The sequence below is a fragment of the Artibeus jamaicensis genome, unplaced genomic scaffold, assembly GCF_021234435.1.
Source record: "Artibeus jamaicensis isolate MK-2021 breed Jamaican fruit bat unplaced genomic scaffold, CSHL_Jam_final contig_3176, whole genome shotgun sequence".
Classification (NCBI taxonomy): Eukaryota; Metazoa; Chordata; class Mammalia; order Chiroptera; family Phyllostomidae; genus Artibeus; species Artibeus jamaicensis.
In genome coordinates this window covers 3,896,315-3,913,536 of record NW_026521740.1, presented here as the reverse complement: position 1 = coordinate 3,913,536, position 17,222 = coordinate 3,896,315, and the positions used below count along the sequence as shown (strand labels likewise).

The 17,222-nt window shown below is 41.6% G+C and overlaps 1 protein-coding gene across 6 annotated transcripts in view; it reads right to left on the bottom strand.

The window, feature by feature from the left end:
* Positions 1-17,222, bottom strand: part of UTRN (utrophin) — a 449,632-nt gene that overhangs the window by 386,296 nt on the left and 46,114 nt on the right. Inside the window, exon 1 of one of the 6 annotated variants that reach the window (XM_037144917.2) lies at positions 16,447-16,658. The exons of 4 other annotated variants lie outside the window; for them this stretch is intronic. In XM_037144917.2, the coding sequence (XP_037000812.2) occupies positions 16,447-16,540 (94 nt within the window). In that variant the 5' untranslated portion in view covers positions 16,541-16,658. Of the gene's footprint in view, positions 1-16,446; positions 16,659-17,222 lie in introns of those variants that run through there. One more of the 6 variants, XM_037144912.2, reaches the window with a different exon arrangement.

Below are 17,222 nucleotides of genomic sequence, written 5' to 3'. Positions count from 1 at the left end.
ACATGAATCCCAAAAAGTTTCAACTAATAATGGGCATTTCTCCCCTGGAAAGAGGGCATAATTTTTATGAAATGAAATGTTTAACTTTTTAAACATATATACACAACGTTGTTTCTAAAAAAACAACCAAGGGTACCATTCTCTCGGATAATCCTACAAGCCTTAAACACCATATACATAAGTGAACAAATATAAATAAAATAATCAAATGAACAAAAGTTCTTATTCTGTCCACATTTGTGTGTTTTGGTGACTTTACAAACTGAAGTCATGAAGTAAGTCGTGCACTTGAATATGCGATTTTGAATAGGGCAGAAATTCCAGTTTCTATCAATTTTTAAAATGATTCTCTGACCCCAATGAAGTTGAAGAACATTATCTTAAAAGAGTAGTATAGATTTCATTTCATGAAGGGTCAAGAGAGAAATTAAAGACTCAAACAATAAAACAAAATCCCTTAAGCCAAGCACAGAACAGAGGCCCCTTCGAAATCATAAAATAATACTCATCAGATCCCCTTACGTCCCCCTCTATAATTCTTAGGAGGACACTAAGCTAATATTATTTTTAAGCTTAGGATGTAGAGTTCTAAATGTTAAAGATATGTTTCTCTTTTCTTTCTACACAACACAAAACTTTCCCTACAGCAAAAGGAGAAGGAGAATCCACTCTATAAAAGCTAACTTGAACCTCACATACAAACAAGTTACTTCATTCACTACTGTAAAAAATATTTATCAAGATCTACTATCAGCCAGACTGGGGGCTCTTGAATGTCATTCTTATTTGTTATATCCCAGAATTTTGCTTCTTTCTTCCACCTGCTGCAGAATAAAGAAGCTGAAGGAGTGGATGGCCAGCATCAGGCCACCTTACATGCCCATGTGATAATTCCCAACTGTCCCTATGGTATCTCTTTATGGAAAAGGGAAAGGAAGAGTAGCAACAAACTAATAAGACCTCAAGCCTTAGATCACTATGGATTTCAGTAACAAAAGAAACACAAACTTCCCCTTATTATAGGGACTTAACTAACATTCCTACACTTTTTCCCCTGGGCCCTCCAAGAGAAGTTACTATTGGCAATATCCGACAAGTAACCGTCTCCTTGAAGATAAGTTTCTTCTTGAAAATAAAAGCTAATCAAAGTTATCACAGGAAAACAAAAGATTTAGGCAGTGTCTAAGCTAGTAGGTTGTTAAACTGACATGTAGTTGTCTAACAGGAAAACTTGCTTTAATTCTTACAGTCACCCGATTATTTCGGAAATGTACATTTTCTAAAAATTATTCTGTTATTATTCTTAAAGTTCTACATATTATTCAAAATCATGTGACTTTACTACGGCAGCAGCAGACAGCGAACACACCAGTTTCTGCTGCCTTCTCAGTCATCCATCCCTGCCTGGGAATCGCAAACTGCAATACAAACTCAGAAGCGGCAACACAAAGCAGGGAGCGCTCCGCTGTAGCCATGCAAGCCTCTAGACCTAACTGGGCAAAATGCACAGATCAGCACACACAGATGAAACCTGCACAGGGGACCATCCCTCACACACTGACACAAAGGAATGAAATTTGGGCAAAAGTACCTCCTGTTACCTTTCCAGGAGAAATAGCTTAGAAAAGCCCCAAACAGACAACGGGTCACACACAGAAGCCACTTCTGTAGGTACCAGCCGACCTCCAAAACTGGAAACGGACATTGTAAATACAACAAGAGGGAAGACTCTTTCACACAGAAGTTCTTTCAGTCACAGCTACACCCGAGAAAACAGTGAGCTCAGCTTTGGGCAGCAGAATCTTAAATACTAAAAACCATAAAGTGAACTTTGCCATAACTCAATGTAATTCTTCAACAGAACCAAGATATTCCCACGCTACCAACCACAATGTCCAGGTCCTCAACATCCTTCCTTCAATGTGTAACAAACCCCCCTACACAATCCAGCTCCTCTTTGCATCTGGAACACCTAAGAAAGATTAATTTCTCATGATCATGAAATTCTGCACATACAGAACCTCCCAAACATCATCCACTGCCCTCAAAGTCAGGTACATCTGCACCTCACTGGGTTTGTGGCACTTGGCATGTTTTCCTGGAGCCGCTCCCCCCAATCACAGCCCTATATTCCGCACTTCCTCCAGCCTAGCTCTCCCATCAGTTTCTACATGAACTTGCACCTTCTTTCAGCAAGACTTTAGAAAGAGCTTCCTCTCCAGCCCTACACACACCCCATCCACACCTATTAAAGTCACGTGATATTTGGTTCTCTACTTAGAACAAACTACGTGGGGAGTTCGAGAGGTAGCAGTATTATGTACATGCATGACCACGTTGATCTCTCTCCTAATGAGATTCTTAATTCCCTGAAGGCAGGAACTGTCTTATTCCCTGGCCTCTACCATAGAGTTCCTTAAACACCATAAATATACAGTAAATATGTACTGAATTAGTAAAGAAATAATCTGATGTAGCCTTAGACAAAAAGAGAAAAGTCCTGACCATTCAGTAAAAAATTAAGAGTTAGCCATATAAGAAAGCACCGTCTTTAACAGGGACAAGTCAACTTTAAATAATGTTGGGGTGGGGGACTGTTTGTGTGCTTTCAGCAGGGGAAACTTTGAATGGAAACTGTTAAGTGAATAGTGTGTACGTCCGCCCATCAGCAGTTATTCCTACCACACAACCAAATTCCCACCAGTTGACTTGGGGCCTAAATGCTGTCCTGGGAGAAGAGATTTAAGACCCAGGTGGAAAGCAAGCAAATTACAACACAGGAAGGAACAGGACCCAACCAGGCCCAGTCATCCTCAACCATTCCACTTCAAACCAGGCCTGGGAAAAGCTGTATTTCAGTGTGCCACTTCCAAAACGAATCTACCCTTATAATTTAAAGTTATAGCTGCTAGATCTTGTGGCATTTCACCATATAAACAGACATGCGTATATACACAAACATAACTAAGAGCCAGAGCAGTTTTATTCTCCAAGTGGGAAAAGTAAAAATGGACAGATTAGAAGCCAATCTTTTCCTAACTTCTGACTCAAAAAGCCTAAAATATACACACAAAAAAATAAGATAAGCACAAAGTATAGTTCTGTGAGATAATGAATTTCATGTGCCCTGGTCTCTCTATTTTTAAAGTAGTACTTTATTTTCATCCATTATTGTGTGACTACTAAATTATTTTGAAAGCATAATAAAATACAGAGTGCTAAGTTCTGAGAAACTTTATTTAAAATCTAATTTCAAATAGCAAGCTAATAAGATACAAAACTTTAAAATCAAGCTATTGACAAAGTAGGCTTCCCTGCAACTAATTCTTTACCACATTTTTTGGCAAACAAAAAACACCCTGCTGTGAGCAACCTGGCACATAGTAAGTCCCTGGTGCTCCTTTGTCTTAAAGTGTCACAGTGCAAACCCAGCCTGGCAGGTGACCCTATTGTATGGATCCAATACATCACTTGATCAATCTGCATATCATATAAAGGATGATGTTTAATTTCTGTTTATCCCCTGCCTTGTTTCAAAAACTACACAGGTGTTAATACAGATCTTACAACCACCTCTCTTGGCAAAGTTGAATTTCAACAGGCACTTTCTCACGACCTTCAAGTCTGTGTTCGACAATGAAATCATTTGGCTTTATATCCTGTTCGGTTATTAATCACAAACAACAAAGGAAGAACTTTCACACGGAAAATGTGAAACCTACGCGGGCCAGCACACACTTGGGGTCACTCTGGGTCATAGTCACTGAAACGGCTGGGGCCATGGAAACCCATGTAATGACCTCGGCTTTCTAACAACCAAATTCAGCATTTTGCTGGTGACAAAACAGCGGTGTGACTTTAAGACAAGTGCTCCTGGAGATCTGCCGACTGAGGGGGGAGCACTACAGGACAGCAGCTGGGTGGGGGGCAGTTGGGAGGGGGTGAGGGGGACAGGTGTCTGGAGAGGGAAGTTCCCACCCTGGCATGAGACACCCACGTCATGACTTCAGCACTCAGACCTTACCCCCTTAAAGAAATGTATCTATTATTTTCTAGCCAAACTTGACTATTTTTAGAATTCAACTCCAATAAGTTATTTTTTAATTAACTAAGCAAATAATTATTGCTCTATTTATTTTACTCATTTCCCTTGTTTCCATGATGGATATTATTACCATTATTAATCGGCCTTTGTTTTTTATTAAACTGGGGTGGGGGACATTGGTTAATAAGGCTCTATAGGTTTCAAGTGTACAATTCTATGATATACCATCTGTATACTAACTACATTGTATAACTGGCCTTTGTTTTTATTCTTTAAATTTGAGTAAGAAAGTAGCAGAATAAGGACAGAAGTCCCTGGCATAACGCTTTAAATTAAAAGGCACTCCCCTCATCGGCCTTTAGCATCCAGAAATAGACCCTCCAGGTCTTCCCTCCATTCCTGGACGGTTTTAACTCAAACACAGACCTCCAGACAAAGACCAAACTTAAAACCACAACTGTCCTGCCTGACACACTGGGGAGCTGCAAGCTTAACATTTTCCCCCAGTCATTAAGAAAGATCTCAAAAACAAGGACAAAATTTAAAAAGCAATAGATGAAGTGTTTTTTTTTCTTCCTGAAATTAGTCAGTCTCTGTGTGAAGAGACCACAAACTGAAAACCAGTCTTTCTGAAATGCAGCAGGCCCCTGAGTCACTCCCTGGCATGAAGGAAGTAGGCAGATGTCACACTTGGCGGGGACACTAAGTCATCCTGCAGCGGCTCCACCATCAGTCCAGAGACTCTTTTTGGGGACACTCCTGGCAGCAGCGTTGTAACTAGAATATTTGCTTGTCTGAATTGTCTCTTGAATCAATGAAACTGAATTCGTCTACTTCCTATACAGGCAGGTCTTCAAAAGACTTCTGTGTTCCTGGCCTAATTTTCACTCTTCTTTCATCAAGGTCAAAGTAAAAGGTCAAGATGTTAGTTGGTTAACATCTTAGTTTGGTTCCCCCCAGAAGCAAACACTGAGGCTAGGATTTAAGTAGAAGTAGTTTATTCTGGAGGTGATTCCGCAAAATACCGATGGGGAATGAAGAACGAAGACAGGAAAGGTAAAGTGGTCAATAAAGGGCCGTTTTTAAGCACGTTACCACTGAGTCAAAACCCGAGTGGGAACTAGGAGAAACAGTGCAAGGCACTCACCTCAAAGGCAGCTCACTGACGTACCAGAGAGCTAGAGGAATTGTGCCACAGCATCTCTGGTTGTGGGCGGCCGGAAGCTGGCACTTCCTCCTAACCTGGGCACCAGTTTTTCCAGAGAAAGCCCTCAAGCAAAGGAATGCAGTTTCCTGCAGTGGGAAGCCCCCAGGACTTGAAGTGCCAGAAATAGCGTGTATGGGTAGGGCCTCAGGGGCAGCCAGGATGGGAATTATCTCCGAAAGCATAAACCAGAGGCACCCAAGTTTACTGGGTGCCCCGTATCACAGAATACAAAGTTCAGCGCTCTTCCACAAAATTATCCTTCAAAATGAAGAAAAGTGGAGGTAACTTTATTTTTTCATCCTGAAAGGTCTCATATCATGGGGCATTTTTGGGTCTCATATTATGGCTCAATGACTGCGTTAGCATATTCTAAAACAGCAAACGGCTGTTTGGGTAAAACAGAGTTATCTGAAAGGACCTCAACAATGTCCAACATGGGTGTTTTTAAAGTCAAGCAAAGGATTTTCATATAGGCTTGATTACTGAGAGTATGACTTTCCAACTTCAAATAGTAGATAACAAAAAAAAATTGAAAAAGGGTAAAAACAAAGGTGATTATGAAATCTTCAGATGTGGCAATACAAAAAAAGAATAATAGGAAATGCCTGTCCTGCCTGGTAGTTACAGAAATTGAAAATTAAACAATGTGTAGCACTCACAACTTCATACTGGCTAGATCTCAAAGATAGCGACACACTTCTATACAACTCAGCACAGTCCTGCACGGCGTTCAGTAATACAGGTCAGAAACCCGAAAACGAACCCTCTAGTCCCAAAGATTCTGCTTCCAGGAACTTATCAGAAGTAAATAACTAAAGTGGAGCATTAATACCAACAGCAATGAGAGCAATAGAAAGTATTTACTAAGCACTTGCTGGAGTAGTGCCAGGCTGCTCCAAACGTTTCGTGTATCACTGGTTCTCAACCAGGAAAGGTTTCCACTGGGAGTGGTTTTGCCTCTCGGGAGACACTCAACGCTGTCCGGAGACATTTCTGTTTGTCAGAACCGGCGGGCAGGGGCCGGAGATGCTGTGAAGTGCTGACCACGCACGGACAGCGCCCACGGCAAGGACTTACCTAGCCCGACAAGGCCATGGTGCCGTGGTCGGGAAGCCTTGCTTCGTGGCTGCCAATTTATATCATCCTCACAAAAACCCTACAGTCATTATTCTTATTACCTCCATCACACAGATCAATAAAGAAAATTTTTCACTGCACTATTATCCATAATGTTGAAATACTCAAAAGAAGCTAAATCCCCCCAAACAGGGAAAGAGTTAAATACGGCATGGTATAACTACCTAACAGAAATATGAAAAGTACTTCTGAGAGCATATAAAACTAAAATGACCAGGGCAAAAATATTAAAAGGATTATATAATTATAATCATTTTAAAATGTGAATATAGACCCTAAATGGGAAAATAAGACATGAAAGTTACTATGGTGTTAAGATGGCAGAAATAGGAATGGATATTTTTTTTCTTTTGTAATATTCTCTGATATTAATGTGGCTTTTAAAAGCAAAAAAAAAAAAAACTCAACAATGAAGAAATTTTGAATTTTTTTCAAAGAATAAAATTTTATTGAAATAAGGAATATCTTATTTTAACAATGAAAATATAAACAACCTAAGAAGATATTTACTATCAAGAAATTCGAAATATGGATTTCCAGGGAACAGCAACAAATCTAGTGCTTTAAATTCTAAAGTCATAATACTACTGTGCAGTGTAAGAATAAATCAACTAGATTTTAAGTTTAACTTTCTTTCAACCTTTTAGCTATTTCATGGCTCACTATCCCCTAAAGAGAATGAGAAAGAGGAATCAAATTTCAATTCAGCTAAGTCTAATTCACTTTAGCAGATCTGTTATACAATATGGTTCAAAATATTACTAGAAATGTATTAATAATAGAAATATTAGTAGGAGTGGCCTTATGATTATTGCTATAATTAACAATACATATTGAGTGCTTCTTGCATGGATTAATATGCAATCTAATCTCTATAATATCCATTAGAGGTAAATATTTTTATGGTCTCCATTTTTCAAAAAAGGTCATAGGCACTTAAAATTGAGCAACTTGCCTAGATTATACCCAGCTAGTAATGGAAGCCCCTGAATGAAATTTAAGCAGTCTGACTCCAAAGCCCAAGCATGTTTGGGGACAAGATGGGGGGAGTGGGGACAGGGTCTCCCCTTCCTCCTGTCCCCACACTGCCGCGCTGCACTGATCATATATGCCCCATGGGAGGTCACACCTGCCTTCTGCAGTCCACTTGCTACACTGTCTGAGTAAACACGACAATGATGTAACCAATAAGATCTCATATTGTAAGTAATTTTAAGTTACTCCATTTAATTTTTAAGGTTATATTAAACACTTTAAATAATTACTTTTATAGTTAACCAACCAATATTGACAAATGTTTGCCAAAACTGCTGAGTGCATTCAAAGGGGGAGGGGCGGGAAAGGCTTCCAAAATTTCCACAGGAAGCCTTGCAATCAATGGTTCACACATGCGGGACTTCGTCAGATGCCATGTCCTATGGAATACTCTGTTCTCACGGATTTGAGGACTAAACAAATAAGCCCGTATCTTGTTAATACAAAAATGGATACCTTAGAATAAAGAACAGGATGATGTCTGTTTTTAAACATTTCAAGCGTCTGTTTCTAACACGCTGAAAAGGAATACACAGGGATGGTAAACACAGAACACTATTTGTAGATATTAAATCGTTGGACTTAAATGTCTCTAGTTCAGTCTCACCTGCCCCAGAGCATATACTTAAAAATGAGGTCACTGAAAACAAAATGCTGTGATCTTCTGAGAGCCCTGAAGCGCAGATTAACTCAACAAATAACAGGGATCAGGATGCTAATAACATATCATCACAGGGAAATCAAGGGAACTGGGCATGACCCACAGTACAGGTTCCTCCTCTGGCTGGGCCACGGTCGACTCAAAGCAGGCTGCGGGTCGGTGCCAAGGAGACGGAGGAACAGATGGTCTCCGAGCCCCACAGCCACCAGCTACCTTACCAGGTGAGGCCCAAGCAAGGGAAGCAGACAAATCTCCTTCTCGGATGGAGCTTACATGTCTTCCTACTGTTCGTATGTGTCTCTGAAAAATTGTGAGTAAAGTAAATGGAACCTTATTTTTAACACATGTAGTGGCTTTTACTATATAATGACATCCTGATGTGTCTTTTTCAGCTGCATGTTTTTAACTGACTGCAAATAAACAACTGAAATGAAGGAAGGTAACAGTAATAAAAATGAATAGCAAATATTTATACAGGGTGGGCAAAAGCAGGTCTACAGGTGTTTGTATGGAAAACGGTACAATAATTAATCAATAATAATACATTATAAATGGGGTTTCCTGCACTCACAACGGTAAACCTACTCCTGCCCTGCCCCTTAAAGCACTTCTGAGAGCAGCAACAGGATTTTCTAAGCGCCTTCTATCCGGAGAGGTAAGCAACCAATTCCTGGAAACAGTGTAGGAATGGACTGGTGGTGATCTAATAGCAGAATAAGCCATAGGACACACCCAGCTTGCAGCAGGCGCGGCTCAGTCCCAAGAACATTTACAGTGACTCCTGAGAAACTGAATGCCGGGTGCAGAGGACCAGCCCCAGCCCAATTCGGGACACTCCAGGGCCAGAGAAAGGGGCTTTGTTTTCATTCAGTTGGCCCGACAAAACATGCAAACAGGAATCTAGAGCCTGAGTGGACGCTGCAGCCCAGAAAACCACGCTGCCTTCCCTCACTTGCCAGTCATTTCACCCGAAGAGTTTTTCACATCTAGTGGTTGCTTCCAATTCTGCCTTTCCTGAGTAGCAAAACGCGGTTGTCGCATGGCCCAGGCTGCTTGGGCTCCAGCCTTCTTTGCGCCATTCTCTATTTCCCCGCCTCTTCCACCAGCAGCAAGTGCCGTTATTGTCACTGGGTCAATTTTCAGCAGCACTCGTGCCTGCTACCCTTCTGATCAACTGCCCCAGACCTAGAAATTGAGTACCTGCGTGTGAATCAGGAAAACAGTCACTGAATGAGGGCCTAAGCACCTCACTGATGTCCCCACACTGCACATACCAAAGGACAAATGTCCCTCATAATCTACGTGCAATCTGCAGGGCATGCTCAGTGGCGTGGGCTGCTGGTGAGTCGAATCATTAAATTAAAAACCAGATGTCGAGCATCCCAACAACTATAACAGGACCTGGAAAACAATGGGTCTCGATGAACTCATTTATTTTGGACTCCATATATCCCCCCGACTTCTAATTCTTAGCCAAGTATGGCGCCGTTGAGATTGACAGAAAACTGAGCACTACTCTTTTGAGAAATAGAGAGATGAGAAATTTTAGAAAAGTTCAGGGAACTCAATGCTTACTTTCTTCCTAATACAAACCCAATATGATTAGAATTGTTTGTCATAAAACATCAGGCAAATATCACCTACTGAATGACTTCCAAATTATGGGAAGTAAATGTCAATTCTTTATTACAGTGATCAAGGGACAGATTTACCTTCCACACCTTTCACTTTTATTTAGATTTTATAACTCAGAGAAATTTTGCAGCGTAAGGCCTGGCAGCAAAGCCAGAATCCACGGAATGCAGTCTCAAGGACTCTTGTTTTAACAGGGCAAAGCTCATTTAGCCACAAAATAAATTTCCACCATAAAACAGAAGATTCTCTCCATAACAGCAGAAGAAATGGGGAGGAAGGAGGTAAACAGATAAGAAGGGTCTGTGCAGTGGGACATGGAGGAGGAAAATGAGAACTGTTTTCTCTGCCCACTTGCAAAATAGCCATAACTTCCCAGTTTAAAATCCACCCTATACAATGTGCCATGGTTTACAAACCATGCCTGGGAATGAAAATAGAAGGTACTAGTTTTTTTATAGAATTTGCAAGGGCAGAGATAAAATATAAGTAGTTTCATTTCATGATTTTTTTCTCTTCTATTCCCCAAATGCCCCATAAATCACTGCCACACACAGACACATACAAACTACACTTTCCCTCTTCCTCCTATAAATCTGGTCATTTAGAGGAAGACTATAAATATTTATTAAAAACTAGCTAAACAGCTCATGGAGTACTGTCAGACACCAGACTGCATGGGTGGGTCAGAGGTACCTAGGGAGAAAGTGACTCTCCTGGGGAAATAAATTTCTTCCATCATACACAGTCCAGAAACTACCAATGCCAGAAAGAAAGTTATTGCCTAAGAGTGGGCACAGAAGCTAAAGGCACAGAATCCAAGAGTTGAAAAAGAAAATAGGCCAGGTCAGACGCCAAGAGACTCAGTCTGGCAGCAGGTCCCTAGCTCAGGACCAGCCATGCCAGAAGAAAAGGGTCAGTGTCGGTGTGACGGGAGGGGCTGTTTCTCGGAGAGCCAAGGGGACAGCTATCTGATGAGGTGTTTCCATTGATAATATGCAAGTGACCTGGACGAATTCGTGCAAGATGCCTACCTTACCACTGCAGTACAGCCCAGCCTCTCACAGCATCTGAATCAGTGGCATTAAACTGAAATCTATCATGCATCCAGACCACCAGGACAGCTCCCCCTTATTTGGAGCAATAAGCCTCTCTGCAGACTAAATAAAGCTTTTCACATAAGGTACCAAGAGGCAAACAGGTCATACAGCACAGCGTCATCTGGGAGGCTGGGTGCCCTTTCCCTCTGCTTGCAAACAATAAAAACCTTTCTGAACAAATGAAAGTGAACTTTGAAACCAGCAGAACACTTCAGGCACCCCGCCACAGAAATATTCTCCAAGCAACTGCAGGCCGTTTGCTGTCCTGTAGAGCTCTATATTTCTTGCCACGTACTGGACCAGTGGTTAAATGAGCCCAGCACAGAATTACAGCCTCGGTGCTTTGATGTGAAAAAGCACTAAGAAGTCTGGATGAGGGATGAGGACAAAGGTAAATTTTCAGCATGATGGTGCATGTGGGGCCACATTTAAGCTAATATCTTCGTTTCATATCTAAGCTGTATTCTTTTTCCTGCATTACCTTAAAAGTCTCCACCAGTGAAAACGGCCACCATTGATTACAATCCTTTCTGCCACGTGCCAAGTACTGTGCAAGGGATTTTCTGCACACACACTGTTGAAGACTTGCAGCAACCCCATTATCTCCTTTTGCAAGTGAGGAAACAGATACTCAGGGTGTAAGTCTCTTCCGGCTCATTGTAACTTATTCCACAAATTACATGGAAAACAGTTATTTTATAATTAACTCTGGGATTTGCTATCCCTATGAAAATAATGTATCAGAATATGAATGCCGAATACGGTAGTTGAGGACAGCAACGTGATTACCAGTTTCAGCATCGTTGGGGACCATGACAGCCTCCATAACTACCGATAGAGAAAGAGAAAACACAGAATTTAAATCTAAAGATTCAAACCTCTGCCTCAATGATCTGGAAGTCATATCTGTCTTTTCAGATGAAAGTTACCTGGTTTATCACTCAAAAGATATTCAAATAGGTTGTCATTCAAAATCGGCCATTTTGTAGAAATTTCTTTCAGAATCAGTAAAAGTTTCAAAGTCAAAGATTCAAGCAACAGAAGAAAATGGACAATGTATACAAAGGCAATTCACCGAAGAAATTTGTCAAAACAGCTAATAAACATACACAGAAAATTTCAATACAGATAAAAATTCAAGTTCAATCCGTTATATTCTACTTTTCATCTCTCTATTCTTTGTGGATATCAATCTAACAATAAAAGTCTATTTGCACCATCAATTACCCAAATGAACTAATGCAGGTGTACCCGGGTCATTATTTTTAATTTTTAAAATGGGATGCCAGTACTTCAGGACAGTTTCAACTTCGTTTCATAAAGAAAAACTATGCTTGAGGGAACTTAGCTATAAAGCTGTACATTTGTACATTCACAGAAAAAAGGGCTGGCGGAACAAATAAAACTGTTAGCAGCAATTATGGAGGCTGAGAAAGAATTTTCCACTTTGCGCACATTCTTTTAAAAAGGAACCTGATTATTTATGGTATTCTGTAAAGATATTCCAAATACATTATTAAAAGTTAGACTGAGGGTCAAAAATTTATTACAAATAAAATGCTTCTTTACCTTGAGAGCAACCCCACCGAGGGGGCCACACCCATTCCTGCCCAGCCACAACCCAAGTTTCAACACTGATTTAAACCCCAAGTTTGACCTGTGCTCCCTCGGTCCTAGACTAAGATTTCACTTCGGCACAATGGTAAAACTGGGCTATGACTCATCTTCCTCTGCAAAACAATAAAAGTTCTAGTTCAGTGGGAAAAAACTACTCAAGCTGCCAGTTCACCGAACTGTTCAAATCAAGGTCAACACAGTGGGTAAGAGCGAGGAGCCGCTGCCCGGTCCTATCTTGCTCACGCACCAGTCTATCCAGTGGCACTCCACCAAACCCCGGATTTGCGAATGGTCAGAAGAGGAAGCACATGGTGCCCTGTAACCGGGGTCAGAGAGCCCAAGGAAAACATGGAAGAGACCCAGGACCTATGTCCTGAGCGTGCCTTTCAAGCCATGCCAAGGAAAAACACAACTAACATGGGATGATTAAATAGACAGCTTCAGATGAGATGTATGCGAAGTACCATAATGAGTAAAGTATTTGATTTCCTATTTCTAAGCAAATCTCTTTATCAACTGACTAGATTTTGATAATTTGTACAGAATTTATTATTCCCTGGACTATTTACCTGGACTGTCAAGCTGCTTTACAATGTGTTACATCACTAATCCAGACCACAACCTCCTGGAGAAACCTGCTTGCAGAAGGTCCACAGTGAATTGCAGGGGGATCTGAGACCCAGGCCCAGCCCCTGAACAATGGTTCAATAACACGTTAATCATGTTTCCCATTAGGATTCCCCAAATTCTTTTGTTTCAAATGAATCACTGTCTCTACCCTTCTCCCAAGCTAGTAATTTTCTCTCCAGCCTCTACAAATTATATTCTACCTGTTCTTCCTACCCACAAAATCACTTTTTTATAAACATTGAGATTGGCTAAAAATCCAAAAGCCCTGAGAAGTTCCTCCAGATGAACACTCTGATACAAATTTGGTGTTCCTTTATTTGTACGCAGTCTGTTACTGGGCCAGGCACCCCTAACATCTGCCAAAGAGAACCACACTCCTTCCTTTCAAACTCACCATTGCACAAGCCCCACTTGCACATTCACGCACATTCACACCCAAGGCCCCGATGGAATTTTTATCTCCAAGCTCCCAACCTGCCTTACTCCGTGGAGACACTGCCTGCCTGGAACCTTGCCTCTTCTGAGAGGTCTGCTCAGCGTACCCTGAGCTTTGCCTGTGCCTTTTCCCTGCGACTCTTATTGGAGCTTCCCAAATGACCGCTGATCTTCAGACGGGCCTCAGTCTCAGATAATATACTCTTCCACATCTACACGAACAGGAAATTAAGAGATCTAACCCTCTGCCAGCCCTCCTGCTGCTCAGAGGCATTTATGCATCCATTCTACAAGCAAAGACTGGGCCCTCCTGCATGCCAGGCGCACAGTTAGTTGCTGGGTACCACGGTGACAGAGCCTCATTCCTGTCCACCTCTTCCCAGAGCTTTCCGTCTGGTAGGGACTGAGGAGCCCTCCCCTGGGCTCCTCCACCTTGAATCCACACTAGAATCACTGGGATATTTTTGAAAAGCTCTGAAGTCGGGCCTCAGTCCAAGCACTGCAGGATCTGTGGGTGTGGGCCTGTAGCACTTTAAGGATTCTACTGTGCAGCCAGGGCGGGGAAGAGTGTAATCTGCCCATCAAAAAGGAAACAGCTGGCACGGAGTGCCGTCAGCAGACAAGATAAGCAGGAAGGATGGCCAGAAAAGCAGGGCCTCCCAGAGCTGGCCTCCTGAGCAGGGCAACCTCCAGACAGAAATTGTCTGCGCATTAGCGCATGCCTGCAAGTCCTGCGATGCCGCCAGACCATTTCTTATCTCACATTTTCAAGCCTTTTTTGTTTTAAACTTTAGTCTCCTTCTATCACGTTATTTTTAACATATGGTCATTTGTACACAGCAAGACAAAGAACAGGAAAAAATATTTAACAAAAGTTTAGGGTCAAGGTCTTAAAATTAAAAGATTCTGTGTTAAGACAGATAGATTCATACTTCACTTCACACTGAATTTTCCCATCGTATCTCAGTGGGTAAGCTGTGGGGCAAAGACACCAAATTAGCATTCCACATTCTGACAGACAACACAGAGCAAAGGGCTGACAATTTCAAAAGCAACACTGAAAGACTAATTAAGAGCAGATTATGTCTTTTCCATCTATTCTATTTCATTATTTGTTTTATCATCCGAGTTGGGTTCTGCAAGAGTCATTTGAAATACCATCCTCTGCCCTGTCAAAAGTTTAATGTATAACACTTATGGTTTCACTTTCTGCCTCAATTGAGGTCTGAAAATAAAGGGTTCATCCCAAAGTTTAATCTATAACGGAGACCGATTTGAAGACCAAGAAAGGACATGTGTTGCAAGGAAATACACTATCCATAAAAATGTATTTTTATATCTTGACATCTAACAGAATCACCAGAGAGATCTACCCTGGAGATACAGGGAAATACTCAGTTCAATAAGAGCCAGTGAAAAAGGCGCCCAGGCCCCTTGTAGAATCTGAAATCACGTACCCATTTGTTTTCTATTTTTGTTAAAATAACATGTCCTGATGTTGTTGTTGTTGTTTTATGGCTATTTTCCTAAAGCCTTTGGACTGGTCAGAGAGAAGGAAAGAAGCCTAACTGGATGAGAATTCATGTTCAAAGATGCAGTCTACTTGCTTAAAAATTTGATTACTCTTTAAAGGTTTATTTGTATTTTGTATTTTAATTACCTTTTGGTGATTTCAACCACCAAAGCCACCTGAGACCCTTTGTAGCAAGACAGTAAGACAGACACTAACAAAGTACAGACTATTAATGACAGGGAAAGAAAGAGACGTAAATGAGAGCTACAGAGTATCCTTGAAAAGCCACAATGCTGTAACCGCTACTCCTATGCACAGGGGTTTTAACTCGGGTCCCTGAAGAGTGTGTTAATTTTCTGTTGAGACCACATCGTTCTTTAAATAAGAGAGAAAAGTTAACACCCACAAAGAGAATCATAGCACATTGATCTCCTATTATCAGTGGGATAGAAAGTAAATTTACGAGGAAAACGGGGCCAATCATTTCACTTCCAGTGTGCCCCGCAGAGACCAAGCTACGAGCGTGCACCACCTCGTTCTTACGGACTGAAGAGGAAGGGAAACATTAAGAGGGAAAGGGTAATTCCAAAGGAAAGAAAGGTTTTTAAAAAACTCTAACCAGCCTAAAAGTCTTCCCAGAGTGACAATATTCAAGCATGACATACAAGGTCAAATAAAACACATCACTTGTTTGTTTTGTTTTGTTTTTCTCAGAAAGCTTCTATGGCCGGTACATGAATATAAGTATACATCAAACAAAAGAGGGACGTCTGAACTGACCGAGAAAACTAGGTCTCCTTGGCAGTGAACTCCAGTGATAAGAAAGTGCACGGCCACATCCAGTGCCAAGCTGTGCACTGCTGCTTCTCTAGGTCAGGGCTGCATGCAGACAGAAACCCCTTCACTGACATACCCCCCCCCCAAAGGGCAAATGTCCCACTCTCCCCTTTATCAGCTCTAAATTACACATTTTCCAAAGTAAAATGTCTTTTTCGCCAGCACAAACAAGTGCAAACGGGCTGAGCTCAATCACAGTGCAGCAGCAGAGGAACCTTTCTACACGCAGTGAACACTCAACACACAAGAAGCTGCCTTGAAAATACAGGGAGGTAAAGTGAAACACACTTGTCACAACAAATGTAAGTTTCCTTGAGTGCTTTCTCCAAAAAGGCGAATGTCTGACAAACGATCACGTTCCCAAGAGAAGAATGAAGAAGACAGTGTTGGTCTCCTGCCATTCAGAGTCTCCAGTAGATGTGCCCTTGGGAAGAACCGGCCAGGCTGCTCCCCTCCCCAGCAAAACCCTCCTTCAGCAGCGTTGTTAGGAGAGCTCTGCTGAGGGCTTAACAGATTGGGCTGGGAGAGCCTTGCCCTTTCTCACATCCCCTTTTCAAAACCTCACAGGCAGAGAGTCACGCAAGTTGATAAACTTACCTGCCAGCTGCTTGTAAGCCTGGTGAGCTACTTGCCCTGGCAAATCAAATCTGCACTTTTTCCAGCGAAAGGCAGGGGCTGCTGGGCCGCTCATCACCTACATTTGCTCGAATGACGAGGAACGAGATGCAGAGGAAGGGGACAACAAAAGCAGCCTGCGCACTGCACACTGGGATGTCCTGTGCTGGGGGAGCTTTTCTTTTTCCTGTGAGAGGATCTGAACCTGGCCCAATCTCCTCTGAATACAGACAGGAAGTCACACTTAGCAGTCACTGAAATGCCTCAGGTCACTCGGGTCGGGGATTTTTTTTTTTAGTTTTTGTTTTGTTTTGTTTTGTTTTAATTGTCACAACTAAGCGCCTTTGAATATTTCTGATCTACTACAAAGAGATCATAACTTTGTTTCCTGTTTTGACAGTATCGGCTCCTTGTAAGGGACACCTCCACCCACCTGTCTGCCCACCTCCTATATAAATAGACGCTTTGGCTCTGGGTATACAACTGGGCTGAAGAGTTTGGTTCCGTAGTAACTATACTTCAAAGAATACACCGGACTTGTTATTTTACTTTAATATGCATATATATCTTGGGGAAATAAAAGTCAAAATAATTTCTTCTTAATTCCCTGGAAATTGCTATTCTGGAAAAAATTACCACACAGAATTCTAAGATAAGAGGTAACATTTTTTACTGACATCTCCAGGCTATTCTAGGTTCTGTCTTTGCCTTTTCTCTTGGCTGTCACTTACGGAGTTATCCAAAGACCTAAAATAAGG